A 21,912-nucleotide genomic window follows, 5' to 3' on the forward strand; every position below is an offset into this window, starting at 1 on the left:
TTTTTTTTCCCCCCTCGTCTCAAGAAAAGAAAAGCCGGTTCTGTAATCAGCGGTAAATCTCCATCACACAGAGCCGTTGTTCACTGACGAGCTGCGCAAAAAATCGCGCGTGAAACCAAATAAATGAAATGAAAATAAAAAACTAAAAAAAAACTAAAAAGTTTTGTTAGTTGTATTCTTCAGCTTGAATGTCTGTTCATCTTTCTTCCTCTTAGAAAAAGAGTAACACATTTACACCTCACGCACACTTAATTGGATTTGACTCTCTCCTCTAAATCCACTGCAGTTTTATATGGTGCCTGTGAGAGAAAGACTGTATCGATGCTTTAAACAAAGCATTAGGTCAAGAGGATTAATTTCTACAGGAATGGTATCTCAACCCAAATAAATCCTGTGATGTAAGTGAATTTAGTTCTTCTACTAATATGGTACTAGTCTAAATGTAAATATGAATAATAATCATATGGTAATAATAATAATAATAATGAATAATAATCAAAGAAAAAATAACATGCACAATTAAAAACCCAATATCAAACAATACTGAAAAATAAAATATAAAACCTTTAGTATTTGCCACGGCTTAATATATTGAGATGTACCTATATATACAGTATATATATATATATATATATATATATGGTACTAATCTAAAGGTAAACATTTATAATAACTGTGTGATAATAACATGAATGATAATAATGAGTTTAGAATTAAAAATTAACATGCACAATGAAATATCCAATATCAAAGAATACTGAAAAATAAAAAGATAATATTGGCCAATATCAGAGTACAACTGTAGTATGATATTAACAGACCTCTGTGAACAGCAGACTCCAGGCAGAGGAGGAGGAAGGAGAGCCTGGCCTCTCGGGCGCGAGGCATGCTGGTGTCTGGGTTACAATGATATTTGCGTACGTCGGCCTTACAGGCCTTTGCGAGGGAGTAACTGACTTTATAATCTTGAGCAATGAGCTTTTGCCGAGTGGTCAGGGCGTTTCTGCACTGTGGACAGAGATGCTTATTAAGTACACAGACACTCAGACAGGACAAACACATACACTAAACTGACCACCAGCATTCCTGTGGGTTCCTCTCTAGACTATGACTTTGGATTAGACACTTTCCTCCCACACTGACATTTTGTGCACATGTTGTTGCACGGATTTGGTTGAGAAACAAAAAACTTAAATTTCAGTTTATTTCCCATAATCTGTGGTATTCAATTCAATGTATTGGTAACTATAGATGTGCCGCACCTTTTCCGACATTGCTTCCTCAAATTTATGGTTGAACAGGCATTTGTACACTCTGCCCTCTCCCACCTGGGTCTGCAACCAAAAACAAATAAATAAATAAAATGTTAGACACTGACAGGTCAATTCAGGTCAATTGGAGGTGATCAACCCGCCCCCTTCCAGCAAAGTACACACTTGTAGTGAGTAGTAACAGTATGCAAATTAGGTTGCCGTTATCGTGATGGATGAGAGGAAACTATTAGAGAAGCTGACACATACATTTTCACAAAAGCGCTCCCGGTCGTCTCGGCAGGAGAAGTAGAGGTAGCGGTCGAGGTGGAAGTCGTCTGCTGACAGTTCGGCCACTCGCATGATGGCCTTTTTGCACTCGTCCTTGATTTGATTATCCTTCTGCTCTGCCTCCCTGACCAGCGCCCTCTCCAGGCACGCAATCACCTCACCCTGGGAATGGGGGTCCTAACCAGAAGAAAAAATGACATAATATTTGGCCTTGGGACTCGGAACAGCTTGGCGTAGGGTTTATTTTGGGACAACAGGTATAGACTGTTAGACTGAAGGGATAAAAGGAAGGAAGGAAAAATTTATCACAAAGTAAAAATGTAAACTAGCAAGATATTTTACAAAGAATCTGAAAACCAAATAAATTAACAATGATGCTTTTGAATACAAGACAAAAAAAGAATGTGAAGTAAAAGTGTTTATTTTTTTTCCTTTTTTTAATTTACTGTTTTAAATTTTTTATGGGCTTTTTGGCTTTTTATATAGGAAAGACTGAAAAGAGCAGGGAGAGAGCAGTGTTATTTTAGTATTATTTATATTCTATTATAGTATTTATTGTTATTATTTAGAATTGTATTTGATATATTTTTGATAAAATATTTAAAATATTATTATATAATTAATATGTTTTAAATTTTATTTATAATAAGTTTAGGAATGTCTTATATGCTTTTGTTATTTTTATTAGCTTTGTTTTTAACATTTCAATTTAGCTTGGATTTATTTTTATTTCAGTTTTAGTCATTTTAGTACTTCAACATAACATTATTTTATCTAGTTCCTAAGGCAACATTTCTAATATTCATTTTTAAGTTTTTCATCTGATTTTTTTTTTTCACCTTTATTTCAAAATAATAGTTTTAGTTAATAACAATATAGCAACACTGGCAGAGTAAGGAAAACTAATAAATAAATAAATAAAAATAAATTATAAAATATATCAAAGCAAAATAAAATAGCAAATAAATAAATGTTTAAAAAAATAATAAATAAATAAATAAACGTTTGCTAAAAAAGTCTGCTAAAGAATGTTGCCAATTTTAGATCATTGGTTCGTGAATTAAAGTGATGCCCCTGCATTTAACGACTAACACTTCCTGAGGTCCGGGAGAAAACACTATCCAAGGCGACTGTAAACAAATAACTCTGTAAAATAGTGTTGATGATGATAATTCAAATGCCCACTCGCAGTAATTTAGTGTCAGAATTTAAGGCATGCAACCTAATGACAAAATAACTAGTGATATTTAAAGGCAAAAGGCACTACAGAACAGGAGCTGTCAGTTACTCATATAATAGTACCTAATTACTGCATAACCCGTGATCTAAAAGACATCTAAAAGATATGTAAACCCACTAAGCAGCTAAATATAATCTTCGCTCCCTCACTTGCCATCTTGTATGTTTGGCAGTCTGAGCTTATTTAGGCTATTTTAAGTCAACAAACAGACAAGTCTAAAGTTAACTTTTCAAAATTTATTTCAGCAGAGTGCACCCGGGGGAACGAGGCAAGTGCGGTGAACGGGTGCCCATGTTCCAGCACGCCCGGAGGAATGTGGACATTTCGGGAACGACAGAGTCACTACATCACAGAGCCATCTGGTACCAAGCCAACATCCTATGGTTTCCCAAAGGGATATTCTAGCGCTTTGCGGTTATAAGTGGGCAAGCAGTCAAAGTGTTCACAGCTATTATTGGAAAGCAAGCATACTTTTTCTCCGACAGCGATGCTTCCACACTGCAGGGTGTTGATGTCTTCTCTGCATTTGTCCATAAAGCCGCAGATGAGCCGATAGTCGCTGAAGATGATGCTGGTCATCTTGGTGATGTACTGATGACACTGGCGTTCTGTGATGTTGGCACGGTGGTCCACCAGGCAGGGCATCAGATAGCCTTTCCCCCGCTCCTCATCTGCACACTCCTTCAGCTGAGAAACGGATTAAGGCTCCTTTCATTAACCGTGAGATGGAGCAGTCAAGGATCAATGCTACAGACATGAAGTTGAAGAATTTACATTCCTTATTTAATATCAAGGCAATTTCACTAATGGTAATTAAATTGTGTATTCAACCACAAATGTGCATCAAAACACACACACACACACACACACACACACACACACACACACACACACACGTGAGAAGAGGATAGTGGGAAAGTGTGAAGAGGTTAGTGGGAAACTTTGTCTATTGAGATTCATTTTAATTACATTATGGCAGCTCAGAGTGCAGTCAAATATAAAAATCACACTGCATTACAAATGTAGACGTCGGTTCATCTGCACTGAAATTAGGGCTGCAGGATATTGGGGGGGAAAGGCATTTTTTCTGTAATATATATTGCAATATGAAAAAAATACAGGAATTTTCACCAATAGATATATTTGGATTAATCATTCTAAAATGACTGGGGGGATTTTTTGGGAGTGTGTATAGAAAATAATAACATGAAATAAAAAAATTCTGAGTGTGAACCCTCTTTTTAGGGCTCAAAGATTTTGAAAAAACTTGAAAAATGTGAATGTTCATAGTTAGGTATACTCTGTACAAGAACCAACTCAAACCTATTTTAGCAACCATAAAGTGAACAGAGTTTTAAAGAAAATTCTCTTTCTACTGGAGTTTTCATTGCCCACATTCCCATTGCTTTTGACTGATTCAAATATGACTATAAAATAATTAAAACAATTTTTTTATTGTGCTGATTATTATTAAGTAAAAACGCTAAACTAATAAATATATTGTAATAACACTATGGTACTCGAAAAAAAAAAAAAAAAAAAAAGACTTAATAAAAATAATTTCCAAAAGTTTAAAGCATAGTTTAAACCATAAAGTTTAAACCATCAATCTTTTAATTTGGTTGTTTGCTGCCATATAAGTACAGTCTTTGTATCTGTATATTTCAAAACAAAGTGCGGCACGTTCTTCATTTACACATACACGGCTCACAATAACAGTCTTTCAGTATGTTAATTCACAGTAAATGAACCAAGCCATTTTGAATCGTTGAAATAAATATCATATTTAATATCATGAACTGAAATCACCCTGAAATCTGCAGCACATATATTTAAAGGGGTCATATGATGTTGCTAAAAAGAACATTATTTTGTGTATTTGGTGTAATTACAGCACTAAGTCATACCTCAATTTCAACTGTATTTTAAAATATTGTGCCGCCCTAACTGAAATCACAAAACATTTACGTACACACGAGTTGAACGCATGCTTGAACTGTTCAGGAATTGAAGCGCAAAGGACCATAAGTAAATTGACTATTAAACAATATCAGAAACTGACCTCTAACATGGTGCTCGTACACACTTCCAGCGCCACGGACTCAAACTTCGGATCTGTGGTCAAATTCAACTTGTAGTTCCACAACAGCTAGAAAAAAGAAAGGCAACATTATTAGAAATATGATTGTGACTTTGATGTTTGTGAATTCATTCATCTTTTCAATGAATCTTTTGATTCAGTTCACAGGTATGAATGGTTCATTTATGAATCAGACTGTTTCAACTCACAGTAAGGAATGATTATCAGCAAATAAAGATGTACATTTCAATCTATTTTTCACACAAAGCTATTGTATGACTTCAGAAGACTTGAAACAGAGCACACTAGGCATATGCATGACTTTTTGAAGCTTGAAGGCTTCAGTTCGTATTGGTTATAAGCAGTGATGGGGGTAAACGCATTACAAGTAACACGAGTTACGTAATCAGATTACTTTTTTATTTTAAAAACAAACAAGCAAGCCCTGTCCAGATTTTAAAGTAACGCAAAAGTAACGTAACGCATTACTTTCCATAAAAAGTAACTAAGTAACGTAATTAGTTACTTTTTTTATGGAGTAACGCAATATTGTAATGCATTACTTTTAAAAGTAACTTTCCCCAACACTGTTTATAACTGCACTGAAAATATTAGCGCGGTCTACAGTCCCCAATTTCTCCCTTTCGTGTTTTGAAAGAAAAACGTTGTACAGGTTTGGAATGACAATCTTAATTTTTAAGTGAACTATTCCTTCAAGTCAGTGCTTTCAAAAGACCCTCTAGTTTTGTTGAGGCGTGAAGTTTACCAAGGTCAAGCCTGGCAATGCAGTTCAAAGAAGAGATGCTTTGTTCGTTTTATGGTTTGAGCAAGAAGTAACTGCTCAATAGAAAGCAACTGATTTCACTTCAGAGAGAAAAATGAAGCGTTCTCTTCAAAACAAAAAGGTGTCAGTTGAAGTAAATGACCTTGTAGTTCCTGTATCACGCTCCACAGCTCTGTAATATAATTGCACATTAACAGTGACACTGATTAAAAGTGCTGATAAATGTAAGCAAGTAAAGCAAGAATAATTTCTTTATCATAATTATTGGTGACTCAGGCCTGAATCATATGCCTAAATTTTCTTCGTCTCTGATTTGTGGACCAGGTCTCGCAATGAGGCCTTAATGAGAACATCAAAGCCACGAATGTTAGAGAAGGAGATCAGAAACAGATACCTCTCTTGGGACCCCACCAAATTAATTGAGGGCTGCAGCCATGATTAGATGGTGATCAGGCCATTATTCTTTCCAAATTAATTTCTGATGTTACTGGTCTCTAAATCCTACTGATGCATTCTCTCGTAAACCTACAAAGAATTGGTCTGAAAGAATTGAGTGCGCGCAGAGGGTCTTGTAAACAGAGAACATCACCTTAAAAGATGTGTGGAGCTGTGACGATGATGAAGCACGCTGATGATGATTATTATTAAAGGCAGGCCTTTTTGAGTACTTACATGGTTGCAGTCTGCAGCAATCTCGGTGTCCTGTAAAAGAAAGAGAGAGGGAATTTATAGTCTTTCAATTTTCCCTTCATTTCCTTCTCCTTATTAATTCTGTATGACTTCCAATACTGAAGCTTATGCTCTGAGAATTGTAATTGTTAATCGTGCCAATAAAGCTTTATTGCTGGCAGTAAATGGAGGTAAAAACAATGATAAAAAATAAATATAATAAAAAATAAAATATTATTATAAAATAATTACATTAAATTGTCCAATATCAACCAATACTGACACGTTTTTAAAATTCCAAATTAATAAAATAGAATTAAAAAAAGAATAAATAAAATAATAATAAAATAGGGGAAATTAGACAATCCAATGCACTTTCCAATATCAACCAATGCTGATACATTTAGTAAAATCCCAAATTTATGAAATAGAACAGACTGATTTAATTTACAAATATCATAAAAATAAATGTAAATACTGATTAAATAAAAAAAAGAGGAGAAATGACAATCCAATACACTGTCCAATATCAACCGATACCGATACACTTTTTTTAAAATCCCAAATGTATGAAATAGAATATACTTTTTTTATATCATAAAAGCTCAACATAAAAACAGTTGTAACAAAATTTGGTTATATGCCAGAGTATTACATCTCTTCCAATGCAAACACGTTTGTTTTACAAATTAAATAAACAAACAAAACCACATACTCACACAAATGCCAGAAAACAGCATTATAAATAAAAGTTAAACAATTAAAGATGCTGTTGTGTTTATATGGAATTACAGTTCCTATCATACTGAAATACACAATACAGTATCAGCAATGATGGCAAAACAATAAAGTCTCTTAATTATTCAAGCAGATAAACAGAATGCCTTGTGACCTCTCAAACCTTTAGTTTCCCTCCCTCAATATTCATCATTTCAGCAGCCTGTCTGTTTCTCCTCATTCTGGCTGAGTTAGAGCACTGACAGCTAACTGTCGATAAGCACAGTCTCTAACCTAGCACAGTAAACGACTGCTGAGTGACTCATAGAGCATGAAAATGCAATTAGCAATTGTCAGGGGACGACAACAACATAGTCAGACAAAAATCAATGTGTATTCACATACAACGCTCTAACAATGGTTTGACAGTAATGCATCATCCTTCAGATGCCCTCTTGTGTGGACACAAAACAACACGTTTAACCTGTTTAATTTTATAAAGTTGGTGGAGAGTAGAATAGGTGCATATAAAAAACCCTGAACTGAAACTGATCTTACAGAGCAAAAATATTTGAAGTAAAGATGCCAGGTGCACAGACTGATGAGTATGTGGTCCTGGATTTAAATGGGATCCATAAGCTGACATTTAAAAAGCATCTTCAGAAACAACATTACAGTGAATCATGCAAACCCTGTCAAAAACAGATACAAGTCATTTTTCTACAAAATAAACAAATACATATCATAAAAATAAATGTAAAAAACAACAAATAAAAACAAATAAATAAAATAAAATAATAACAAAAAATAATAAATAAAATAAAAATAGGGGAAATGACACAATCCAATGCACTGACCAATATCAACCGATACCGATATTTTTTTAATCTCAAATGTATGAATATAGAATATATATTTTTTTTTTTACAAAATTCATAAAAAATAAACGTAAAAATTGATCAAATCTAAAAACAATTAGGATATATAGATATATATATATATATATATATACACATATATATAAACATATAACAACAACAAAAATGGTAATAATACTTATCAAATAAATATTATATTATAAATATATAAACTTTAAATTATTATAAAATGTAATATATATATATATATATATATATATATATATATATATATACACACACACACACATATATATACACAACAACAATATACACACACACACACATATACATACACAACATGACATTATTTTATCAAATTTATACAATACATTTTTAAAATGATTTTCCTCTTGATTTTGGGGTGTTTTTATGACGTTCATGCATTAAAAATAAAGAAGCATGTGTAGTAAATCTTCATCGCACTAAACCAACAGCTGATAAAACTAGTACCCCACATAAAACAACTAAACAGATTCATGGTCAGTGTTCTTGAAGGGGATCTGAAGATGATATCACAGCAGAAGCACGTTAACACAGCACAGGCCCTAAATAGGAACAGGCTGATATTTGAGCTCAGGAACCACACCCAGATCAATCATCCGGTTCCTCGTCGCCAGCCAGGACAGGATATTTCTATTCGTACGTCAGGGCTCTGTGATTCCCGGCTGGCCGGGGCGTACATGGATCAACTATTGATTCTGTGAGATTACACATTGCCTGCTTTCCCCTATTAATGTGATAAAGGTTGAATTCAGATGGTTTGGTTCAATAAACCGGCTCAATAAAAAAGTATTATCGAATCAGGCTTTGTATCATCGCTACCTAAGACTTCACAGAAGTCCGCTGGGATTTAATTGTTGAACCTACAGTAAAATCACTGCAGTTTTTATTAGTGACATCAATCTTCAGTGACTTTTTCAGTTTATTTGTTTCATGTATCCTGTGATTAATTAAAGAAATAAAAGTATCAAGGCATGTGTTTAGGATCTCACAGCAGTGAGCAGCGGTCAGGCGGGTGGAACAGTTGAGATGCCAATGGTCTCAATGTGAAGAATATCAGTTATCTTCTAAACCTTGTGAGTCAGTCTGTGGAAGGAAATATTATAGATCACTGGACCATTTTTTCCCATAATGCACATCAGGCAATATGGACTGAACAATAAATAAAATCTAGGTTGACAAACAGTTTCTATCACAATAAGCTTTCTTACGACTTTCAAAAGAAATAAAAATAAAAATAATAACCAAAGCCTCTCCAGCTCTTTATGAACTTGTCTGGATCAAATGTAGGTTTTTCTGTGCAATTCGAGTTATCACAATCACAGTCCCTGGTGAGATTCTGCTCTGATGAAAGAGGCTTCAGTAGTCTGAAAGAAGTTCTGCTGCAGGACTACAAAATAAGACACTCTGACAAGTAATTAAAAAGGAAGAGAATTTTTTTTACAATAGGGACAAAGTCTTTTCCCAAACTTCCTTCTTATAATACTGTTTAATTTCATCTACACTACCATGTAAAAGTTTGCGGTTGGTTAGATTTTTTAAAGTTTTTAAAAGAACTCTCTTATTCTCACCAAGGCTACATTTATTTGATCAAAAATACAGTAAACAAATCATATTGTGAAATATTAATAAAACAGTTTTTTATTATAATGTAATTTATTGCTGTGATCAAAGTTGAATTTTCAGCATCATTACTCCAGTCTTCAGTGTCACGTGATCCTTCAGAAATCATTCTAATATGCTGATTTGCTGCTCAGGAAACATTTCTGATTATTATCAATGTTGCTCTGCCTAATATTTTTGTAATATATTTTTATGTTTTGTTTTTTTTTCAGTTCAAAAGTACAGCATTTATTTGAAATAAAAATCTTCTGAAATATTATACATCTTTACTGTCTCTGATCAATTTAATGCATCAATGCTGAATAAAATTAATTAAAATTAATTTCTTTAAAACTTATATTTGGAAATGTCTTCAAATGTACCAGTGCATTTCTTCTTTTCCTAAAAACTAACACCACAACGGATAGTGTAGCTGCAAGCAGGGTTTCAGATCGGAGTCTATTTTTTTTTTTACCTCAAATCACAAACAAAACTAATCTGAAAACATGTTGGAATTTTTTTTTTAGGCTTTTATGAAGCAACATATAATGGAGCAAACTGCTGACCCATGGTTTGAAAAAATATGTCTGAGAGGCTTGATGCAAGTGATACATGCAGTGACAAGTACAAAAAAAAAGCTCTCTAGAAACATTTATGGCTACTGTTTGGGTTCTGTTCCATATGGATTAATGACCGTTTTGATATATGTGACCCTGGACCACAAAACCAGTCATAAGGGTCAATTTTTCGAAATTGAGATTTATACATCATGTGAAAGCTGAAGAAATAAGCTTTCCATTGATGTATGTGTTATGATGTTTGTTAGGATAGGACAACATTTGGCCGAGATATAACTATTAGAAAATCTGGAATCTGAGGGTGCAAAAAAATCTAAATATTGAGAAAATCACCTTTAAAGTTGTCCAAATGAAGTTCTTAGCAGTGCATATTACTAATCAAAAATTAAGTTTTAATATATTTACAGTAGGAAATTAACAAAATATCTTCATGAAACATGATCTTTACTTAATATCCTAATAATTTTGGGCATAAAAGAAAAATCTATAATTTTGACACATACAACGTATTTTTGGCTGTTGCTACAAATATATCCCAGTGACTTAAGACTGGTTTTGTGCTCCAGGGTCACATATAATGATTAATTTGGTAACACTTTACAATAAGGTTCATTAGTTAACTACATTAGTTAACATGAACTAATAATGAACTGCACTTATACAGCGTTTATTAATCTTTGTTCATGTTAATTTCAACATTTACTAATACATTATTAAAATCTTGTTAACATTAGTTAATGCACTGTGAACTAACATGAACTAACAATGAACATCTGTATTTTTATTAACTAACGTTAGCGTAGATTAGTAAATACAGTAACAAATGTATTGCTCATGGTTAGTTCATGTTAGTTAATACATTAACTAATGTTTAACTAATGAACCTTATTGTAAAGTGTTACCATTAATTTTGTAGTAAATCTCAGGAGCAAAGCATTAAAGTACACAATTAATACCATGCACATGATAAACTAATTTTTTTTTGCTCTAACATACCCCAGCGACTTAAGACTGGTTTTGTGCTCCAGGGTCACATATAATAATCAATTTTGTAGTAAATCTCAGGAGCAAAGCATTAAAGTACACAATTAATACCATGCACATGATAAACACATTTTTTTTGCTCTGACTGAAACTAATGAAAAGAAATCACCTCACCTAAAATATTCATGCCTTCAGAGAAACCCAGGTACATTACTACCACCAGCTCCTTTTCACCTCCCGGAAACTCTTTGTAATTGTAATGTTGATAACCATTAATTAATTTTCACTCATCCCTTGTTTCCTTTAAAAAAACTAAAATTGAGGTTACAGTAAAGCATTTAAAGTGGAATTTGTAGTAAATCTCAGGAGCAAAGCATTAAAGTACACAATTAATACCATGCACATGATAAACTAATTTTTTTTTGCTCTGACTGAAACTAATGAAAAGAAATCACCTCACCTAAAATATTCATGCCTTCAGAGAAACCCAGGTACATTACTACCACCAGCTCCTTTTCACCTCCCGGAAACTCTTTGTAATTGTAATGTTGATAACCATTAATTAATTTTCACTCATCCCTTGTTTCCTTTAAAAAAACTAAAATTGAGGTTACAGTAAAGCATTTAAAGTGGAAGTGAATGGGGCTGATTTCTAAAGGATTCAAAAGCAGCAATGTGCCGTTTATAATTTTATAAAAGCATTTAAAACGTAGGTATTTTGTGAGCCGTAAAGTCGTTCTCATCGTTTCAACATACCTTTATTGTTTTGTTTATGGCATCCTCTTGTCAAGTTGTAAAATTGGATCTAATTTAGGTTATGAAGTGATTTCACAGTAAAACATGAATATTGTTTCGATTTTGTGGCTGTACTACAAATACTGTATTTTAACACTAACGTCCATTCACTTATATTGTATGTCTCTCTGTAAATCAGAGTTATTATCAACTAAAACTAAAACTATTAAAAACATTTGTTAATTTAAATAAAGCTGAAATAAACTAAATTTTTAAATATCAGATGAAAAACAAAACTGAACAAAAATTACAAATCTTGCTCAAGTTCATGCACTAAAGTTATTAACTGGAAATAAATAAAAATTGAAACTGAAATAAAAAATAAGCTAAACCTAATTAGGAATATTTAAAAAAATTATAAATTAAAATTTAAACTCTAAATATAAAACAATTACATACAAAACAAAATAAAAAACTGAAAACATAAAAATAAAAGCTAATTCAAAATATTAATAAAAAACCATAATAGCATAAATAATATATAATTATGTAAATGATACTAAAATAACACTGCTGTAAACCAGACTCTAGCTTTTTGAAAGAAATGTTTGTGGTTAAAAACATTATGCTGTCAAAATTTAGCTTAACTACTGAACCTGGTATATTCCTGTGACATTATTTGAAACAATTTCTGCAGATCTAAACAGACTGTGTGCAGTGTCACAGGAGAAGCAGACACAGTGGGAACAGTGGTAATGCACAACCACTTAACGGTCTGCCAAGTGCAATAATCACAGCACGACGAGAGAGGACGACCCAGTGCCTGTTCGCCTCTGGTTTCTGTTCAGTGAGATGCAGTTTCAGGGAATAAAACATCCGTCCTTGTGTGTGAGAGTGAATGTGGAGATAACGCAGGAAAACAGAGTGAGTGATTCTACAGCGAGCTTATCTGTATTCTGAGTGAGAAACAGCAGGTCCCTCATTCTCTTTGTGTACTTCGAGGAAAAAAAAAAACATTACATAAAAATATACAAATGAAGGCTTAGGTACTGTCTGTAATTCTTAAGTAAAATATGTTGTAGATAGCCTTCATCACTATTTTGTCTGTTTTTGTCAAAACCAGGTTTGTTTTACTGACTCAAAAAAAAAAAAAATATATATATAGCATATTTATAATATAATTTTTTTTCCTAATAAAACAGACTTACTTGGTAGAGTCACATACATATGCATGCAAACACAGAAATATAAATTATAATATTAATAATTAATTTTTTTGTGTTTGTGTGTACATGAAATCTTTATGCATATTGCAAAATTATAAATAAGCCAAAAATAAAATCAGACCCCTGTTTATGCAAAATAACTGAATATGCGATTATGGTCATTTATTGTGTAATGAATTTATTCAATAATAATAATAAAACTGGTGTCATTGCTATCATTAAATTGTGTGTATATATACATATAGAAAAGAATCAGTCCCCTTTAAAATAATCACATTTTGTTGCTTTGCAGCCTGAAATGGAGACAGACACAGTTTTTGACTAGCAAGGACTGAAAGAAGATGATTAGTGACACCTGATTGAGTCTTACGTTTAACAATTCAGTAATTCCGTTTTTTTTTGTTGGTTTCATAAGCTGCACTGAGTAAATACAGCTGGATAAAACAAAAACTCTCTTCATTTCAGGCTGCAAAGCAACAAAATGTGATTATTTTAAAGGGGGTGATTCTTTTCTATACCAGGAGGTATGTGTGTGTGTGTGTGTGTGTGTGCATGCGCGCAAAACAACTAAATATGCAATTATGGTAATTTATTGTGTTTTGAATTAATAATTATTTATTTATAGTGCATATATTATATTATACATTTAAATATATTATAATATGTTTCATACGTGTGTGTGTGTCTGTTTTATGTAATTGCATTTTTATGCATAATTATTCAATGTTAATTTGTTAACACAAATCTGTAATATATTAATGATCAGCCATTTAATTAATAAATTGTATTGTTTTAATTTGTGTATTCCATTAATATTATATACATATATATATATATATATACACACAAATGGATTGTCTGTCATTCTGATATTGCACGTACACTTAATCATATCACTACAAGAAGACATGAAAAACTTCTGAAAATCATTTAGAGTGTTACATGCTTTCCACCTGTTCTTCCACTACAGAGGTAAACAAGAACAGATGTTCCTCATTGCCACGTGTGCTAAATCTTTTATGTGACAAAGCTAACAAGACGGAAACAGCCTGTAGGATGTTTATTTTTAGGTGACAACTTAGTTCAAAGAATTGGAAGTCACACTGTATAATAATCTTCACATCAGTAAAATTCTAACCCTTAAACGAAAACGCCCATGATCTCTATTTTAATAATGTTTCGAGTCTGTTAAATGAATGGATCAAAGCTGCTGTAGAGAATAGCAGCATCCTCAGTTTTGTCCGTACCAGGGAAGACAAAGATTGGCTGGCAATTCTAAATCGTTTTTCACTGTCATCAAAAAGCAACAAAAGTTGGCCAAACATCAGTCGAGAGGTCAAAAACATGTCATGCCTTTGATTGATGCTGACAACCGAAAAAAGACTGGCTGAAGAACTGCCACATGATTGCGGTCCTGCAAGCTCATTTTTGTGATTGCAATATTTGATACTGACAGTCAAAATCAAAACAATGATATCTGATAGCTTTTCCTCTGACAACAGCTGTCAGTGACTGGCCTTTGTTCAAGCCATTACAGGATTTCTGCACCATTAGTCAAAATGAAAGCAATTATTCAATGCTGACCCTCACTAATTACAAAGTGAATCTTTTGAAACCATGTCTGAGTCATAATGAGTTATACTTCATCCCGAAATTCTACAGAAAGAAAAAAGAAATCGGATTTTTAATTACTGACATTATTTTGCAATACAATCAAATGAAATAAGACAAATCTTTTTGCAATACTGCAAAAAAAAAAAAAAAAAAAAACCCCCCATAAAATTTTCATCACAAAATTCCAAAGAAAGAAAAAGGAAATTGGATGTTGCTTGAAGAAAAAAGGCCTATTTTTAGAACCATATTTGCCACCTTTTGCTACCCAACATACAAGAAAAAAAAAAAAACCAAACTCTTTCTGGAAATGAAAAAAAAAAAAAAAAAAAAAAAAACTCTCCATGAAATTTCATCACAAAATTCCAAAGAAAGAAAAAGGAAATTGGATGTTGCTTGAAGAAAAAAGGCCTATTTTTAGAACCATATTTGCCACCTTTTGCTACCCAAATCTTATTGCAAAAAAATATATAAATCTATATGCAATTTCTCTATGAAATCTCTATGAAATAGGAATAATCTTATTGCAATAATGCAAAACAAACAAAAAAATCTCTATAAAATTTCTTCTCGAAATTCCAAAGTCAAGTCAATTCAATTATAGAAACATTATTTTGCATTAAAATGAATCACATTTTCCAAAATCTTATTGCAATAATGCCCCCAAAAAACCTCTATGAAATATAATAACAACATCAAAAAAATGTAAATAAAAACATTTGTAAAATAGGATTGTATTTGTTTAATTAAGGCTGATTAAGTAAAAAAAAATTATGAATTACAGTAATGAGAATCTATTAAGAATCACTATTGAGAATAATGAGAAATACAACAAACTTTGATATGCATAAGAATGAATGAGAAATCAGAGACAAAACATTTTTAACTTACATGAAAATAATCTCATATAGGTCACAAAACAGAATTTCTTATTTTTTCCTTTTATGATTTTTGGAGTCATAACTTATCATCCTCCTTTCTTTTTGTTTAAATAAAATAACTAACCATCTACCAACATCAACAGACATTATGTCTGTTAACTTCACGCTATGGTGTCTTAAAGAGCTGTCAAAGCCATAAAACATGTGGTCTCCCTCTCAGCGGGACACTGAATGAGTTCATTCCACTTCATTTCAGATTCAGATTAGTCTCACACTGATATTTCCAGCTTTACAGCCAACAAAAATATACACAAACCAAAAATAAGGTTGCTTAAGTGTAGTCTGAAAAAATGCAAAGAGACAATAGCTTATCTGCCTCATTCATTCGATTCCACTATATCAAACAAATGTTTGATTAAGAGCTAAGCTCTTTGGTTTACTTTATCAGGATCTCAGCCCCGGATCCCCACGGGAGGGTCTCATATCAGTCACGCTAGCTGCTTTGTTTACAACAAACCCACCACGGCGTCCCACCAGTAGAGGAACCTGCTAAAAATGCTAATTAAAGTAAGACAGACGTGCTGCAGCTGTGCCACAACCACCTTACCTCCAGCCTTCAAGCGTTTGCAAGGGCTCGTTCGCAAAAAAAAGACCGACCTGAAGGGGTCTGACCTCAGGGAGATTGAGTAAGAGATTTATGGACATCATTTACCTCTTCAGAAGGCCACAGCTGTTACCGAGCCTCTGCAAAGCAATTATCCCAATAATTAGAGCTGCGGTCAGGTCTGCTGAAGCAACCGTTCGCGGGCAAATGAACTTGGCATGCGGTGCAGGAGGAAAGGCTGCGAGACGAGCTTACAGCTTGTCTTGATGATTCATTCATGCTAGCATAATTATCATCTTCTATCTGCTGCCAATGCCAAAACCAAAGGGTTGCTGTTGGCATGGATGCTTGTAGTGGATCTTTTGCATATATGTGACCAGGACCACAAAACCACTCATAAGGGTCCATTTTTCGAAATTGAGATTTATACATCATCTGAAAGCTGAATAAATAAGCTTTCCATTGCTGTATGGTTGTTTGGCCGATATACAACTATTTGAAAATCTGGAATCTGAAGGTGCAAGAAAAATCAAAATATTGAGAAAAATCACCTTTAAAGTTGTCCAAATGAAGTTCTTAGTAATGCATATTACTAATCAAAAATTAAGTTTTAATATATTTACAATAGGAAATTTACAAAATATCTTCATGGAACATGATCTTTACTTAATATCCTAATGATTTTTGGCATAAAAGAAAAATCAATAATTTTGACCCATACAATGTATTTTTGGATATTGCTAAAAATATACCCCAGCGACTTAAGATTGGTTTTGTGGTCCAGTGTCACATATATCATCGCATTGTTTGATTACTATGCATATAATACATATTACCAAGTTACTGGTCCAAAAAACTTTTCCAAAATAAATAAATAAACAAATAAATTAATAAATACTCTATATACTACCATGATACTTGTTTAAATTGTGAATTTGTGGATAAACAAAACATAAAAATAAATAAATACTATAAATATATACATATACTACCACAATACTTGCCCAAAACCTGTATTGCAATCCTCCCAAATTTTTTTTTAATTAATAAATACTATACATATATAATGCCATGATACATGCCCAAAAAGTACTGCAAACATCTAAAAAAAAAATAAAAAAAAAATACTTTCCATATATACCACTATGATACATATATCCAGATATGTCCAGAATATTGCATTTCCAAAAAATTAATTAAAAATAAAAAGTTGTGTTTGTATAAAATAATACTAATAAATATATATATATATATATGTACCAGAAAATATATTGCACTTCTAAAATGTATATTCTTGTAAATGTAGGTTCATCATTATCATCTATAGACTTATGAAGGCTATTCATTTGAAATGATTTCAAACACATTCAGAGATTCTCTGCAAGCTACACACACCATGTGCACATACTGCTCATTTTAGACAGCATTTAGACCAATTAATATCAGCATATTACCACTGAATACATCAGAGCACGACATTCAGTCACCCTCATTTTAATTTTCAGAGGCAAGAATAGTTGATTAAAAAGAAATGAACTCGAAACGAACATCCAATTGCATATCAAGGCTAACGAAACAAAGATTTGACACCCTTAATGGGACACACATAATAGTGGTGCTTCAGACAGACCACCATCTGAAATGTCCCTCAGGTGTTGAAATTAGTTATCATGGACCAGAGAGCAAGACCTCGCTTCAACACTAATGAGAGGTCTGAGTCTGTGAATTACTGAAGAGAGAGAGGCATAGTGCCATCAATATGGGTTTAAAGTGACTGTAACGATGAGAGCTGGATTTTAGCATCCTGTGGGGGAGACTCCAATATAAGACACTAGGGCTGTCAAATTTTTTTTTAACGAATTTCGAAGATTCGTCGAATTTAAAATAAAAATCCACATTTTAGGTGTATGTCAGGCAGCCTTATCAGTGGCACACGAGATGCGATGACCATGTAAGTGTCAATGCATTTTAATGCTTTTTTAGCCTAACTAGTTGAACCCGCTAGATGCGGCGCTGCTACGTTGTTCATTCAAAATATTGCAAAAAAAGAGAACAATCAATGCGGAGATGTTATTTACGTCAAAACTGAAACCAAGCCGTTCACACAGAACGCATATTTATCACATTTTCTAGAGGGACATCTATCACCGTTGCACTCGCGTCTCGCACAAGAGAGCCGCATGTTTAGAAAGCTATGTAAAATGAATGTAAGTTCAACTTTTAAAAAACATGTCTCAAGACTTTATGGCGGTTTTCCCCATTCCACTGCCTCTGACGTTTTTAAATAAGGAAAGTACTATTTGTGATTGGTTTTCGGTATTTTGTATTAAACTCGAATACTTGTATAAACATACATGCATGATGCCGTTTTGTTTCTAATTGTTTAAGCAACTTTATTAATTATATATGGTTTATAAACATTATTTTAAACAATGTACACTTTTTTTCAAAGATAGTCATGTTATTTTATTATGCTTTGAAGAAAAGTGCATAATATTTTGCTTGATGCGCCCTCTTGTGGCCTCAGGAGAGAAGCCAAAAGCTTTTTTTCCCCCAACTGAAATTATGCCTTTTAAATTCGAATTTAATTCGAATATTGTAAAAAATTCAAATGTAGTTTTTCAGCCATTTTGACAGCCCTAATTTAAACAGAAGCTCAAGAGGTTGTGAAAGTCCAGTAGAGAAAACTGCTGCTCTAAGATATTCTTCAGCCTAAAAGAATTTGTGTCTAGTTGCAAATGAACCTTGGCCCTTGTGATTGCCAGATGAAAAGTGATGCATCATCAGAGCCAAGCAGTGAGGCAGGAGCAGCTTAAAACAGCACAAAACAAATGCTTAAGAAATATGGCTCATGTTTAATGTGCATACACATCTTAGGTCTACTGCATAGATAAAGACGGACTTTCTTGTTCCTGTGGAACACAAATGAGGAAGAAGCATGCTGCATTTTTATTATCTAGGGACTGACACAAAAGAGAAGAAATTGTTGAATAAAGTCATTATTTTTGTTTTCTTTGCACACAAAAAGTATACTTGTAGCATCACAAAATTACGGTTGAACCGCTGATGTCACATTGCTGTCTATGCAGGGTCAGAAAGCTCTCAGATTTCATCAAAAACATCTTAATTTATGTTCTTTACTGGTCTTACTGGTTTGTAAGGACATGAGGGTGATAAATTAATAACAGAATTTTCATTTTTGGGTGAACTAACCCTTTAAAAGTAGTTAGTTTGACTTGTACACTATATTACAGGTGAGCAGCCACATGATACGTTTGTGTAAAGTCTGTGTAAAGTGTAAACAAATTACACACTGATAAAGTAGCTCTCGAATTTAAATTAATTTGCATATATTCAAATACGTTGCATCAAGACAAGTGTCATAAACCATTGTTTTTGCATATCTAGTGACTGTTTTTCAGAGACAATCTGTTTATCACACAAAACTACTGCATGGCTATAGAAAACTTGATATATATATATATATATACACACACACACAAAGCTTTATTGAGACTATATGAGATAATATATGAGATAATATGAGACTTTAATATTTATATTACCACAAAACTATTTTTTTAAAGAAAATAAAGGAGAAGAAAAAGTGAAGAATTACTTTATAAAAGAAATGAATTGAATGAAAAGACAATAAAGTATAAATAATAATAATAATAATAATAATAATAATAATAATGTTATTGTTGGTGCTTGACACCCCCTGGTCACTGAGCGCTTGGAAAGTGTTTCAGAATTCTCCTTTTGTTAGATTATTAGTTCGATTTGTGTACATATTAGATGGATTTTGTACGTTTTATTGGCTTATTTGTAAGAGTTTGATCATGCCGATCAAACTTTATTCCAACAATAAACTTATCGCAGGGCATCTGCTGTGTCTGAACAAAAGTTTCCTCATCTAGGTCACTGTGTCAAACAGCACGGCATGGCAAACTACAAAAGACAAATCTAGTTACTAGATTTTAAACTTGTTCTTAAATTAGTCCAATCCACATTAAAGGTCTGTGCTTGTGCAGCTATATAAAAGCCGAAGAAAAATGTAAACGTTTGCATACCTATATATAGATTTAAATATCCATTCAGAGCGTATGCACCTGCAATTAAAGACTCCATGAGGAAGTTGATTCTAGTCACCAGTAGGGATGCACGATATATCGGCCACCATATCGGTATCGGCCCATATCGGCTCATTTTTTCTGTTATCGGTATCGGCCTGATAAGAAAATTTGGCCGATATCTTAAAGCCGATAAATAATGCATTATTTCCTTCAGAGACACTTCAGATGCGCGCTGTTCGTTTGCAGCCTTTTGTGCAATTGTACATTGTAATATTGTGTTTATTTGATGTATATCTGATTTATCTCATATAGAATGCGTTTGGTTAAGTTAAAAAGAGCGCTTCAGTTTACCGGTGATCATCTTTAGCTCAGCACACGCAGCCCAAACAGCAGTGCACAACATTAATAACTATGATTGGGAATGTCATGTATATAACATTCTAATGAGAACATTATTGTGAAGGGCTTGAGAGAGTCAATCGTCATTGTCAGGATGTCATTTTCCTGCAGCTCCACAGTAATTAGTCACGTGATATTTACAGCTCAAATGATTGGCTGGAAACAGCCTGGCAGCAGAACTGAGAAGCTGCTACTGAGATAAACAGGAATGCTCACATTTAGCTTTCATCAGGTGTTATGGGCATCCTTGGTCTTCAGAGGGCAGACAGACAACAAGGCCTTTTCTGAAGCCTTTAATATCGGCTATAAACGAATAGATAAATGGATACATTGATAATAAATGAACTGAATGTTTCAATAGGAGTTTGGATCTGGAAAGCTTATATCCTCTCAACTTCACTAATCAGTGTGAAATTCAAAAAGCCAAATAATAGGAGATAAAAGTATTCACCCTGCGTTCAAGTTTATAATAATAAAAACAATAAAAATCATCATAATAAAATCACAAATGTTACTATTATCAATAATACAATTATATAGTAATAATAAATAAATAATCCTATTAATATATGAAAATGCAATTATTTAAAATTATAAGATAAAATATTTATAATATATTATAAATTACAAATATTAATTCTAATTAGTATAATAAAATAAAATACTACATTTATTTATATAAAATGATATCATTATTATGTATTTGTTAATAATTATTATACACACATTATATACAATCATCATCATCATTAGGGGTCCTGCTCACCTCCTTCTTGTCCTGCAGGCATTCCAGCACAGACAGGTTATTTGTCCAGGTGTGTTTTGGACACAGCCGGGTCACGTCGTCCCGGCAGGCCTGTTCTTCTGCCAGCTTCCAGCCGGTGGTTCTTCTAGACTGAGAACCGGAGGACGCGGCGGGGGCGGCGGCGTTATTCCCGGGATTCGGTAGCGCGGCTCTGAACTGCTGGTGCATAGCTGCAGCCGGAGGACGGACATTCCCGAAACCTGGAAGAGGTTTAAGAGCCTGTACGGTGAGAAGCCAGAGAGACAAGAGGAGCAGCTGCTGCTGAACACGTCCACACTCCGCCATCTTCGGCCACAAACAGCTGAATCGAGCTCCTCTCTCTCCTCCTGCTGCTGAAGACTCAGCGCTGAGCGGCCAAACCCACTACGGCGAAGGCTGTGCTCATGAATATTAATGAGCCATGTGACGCGAGCCCAGTAAGCTTTATTGATTGGCTGAATTACTGACGTTTGTAAATAAG

The 21,912-nt window shown here is 33.4% G+C and overlaps 1 protein-coding gene across 1 annotated transcript; it reads right to left on the reverse strand.

The window, feature by feature from the left end:
• Positions 1-196: 196 nt before the first annotated feature.
• glg1b (golgi glycoprotein 1b) lies at positions 197-21,800 on the reverse strand. The gene is made up of 8 exons (XM_016292648.1): positions 21,414-21,800; positions 6,318-6,347; positions 4,844-4,930; positions 3,253-3,468; positions 1,521-1,718; positions 1,263-1,334; positions 822-1,008; positions 197-210 (listed from the first exon to the last, which is right to left on the reverse strand). Exons 1-8 carry the CDS (start codon positions 21,735-21,737, stop codon positions 197-199), a joined length of 1,128 nt encoding a protein of 375 aa, XP_016148134.1. The 5' UTR covers positions 21,738-21,800.
• Positions 21,801-21,912: the final 112 nt, after the last annotated feature.

This window comes from Sinocyclocheilus grahami, unplaced genomic scaffold, assembly GCF_001515645.1.
Source record: "Sinocyclocheilus grahami isolate Dianchi unplaced genomic scaffold, SAMN03320097.WGS_v1.1 scaffold14.1, whole genome shotgun sequence".
NCBI lineage: Eukaryota > Metazoa > Chordata > Actinopteri > Cypriniformes > Cyprinidae > Sinocyclocheilus > Sinocyclocheilus grahami.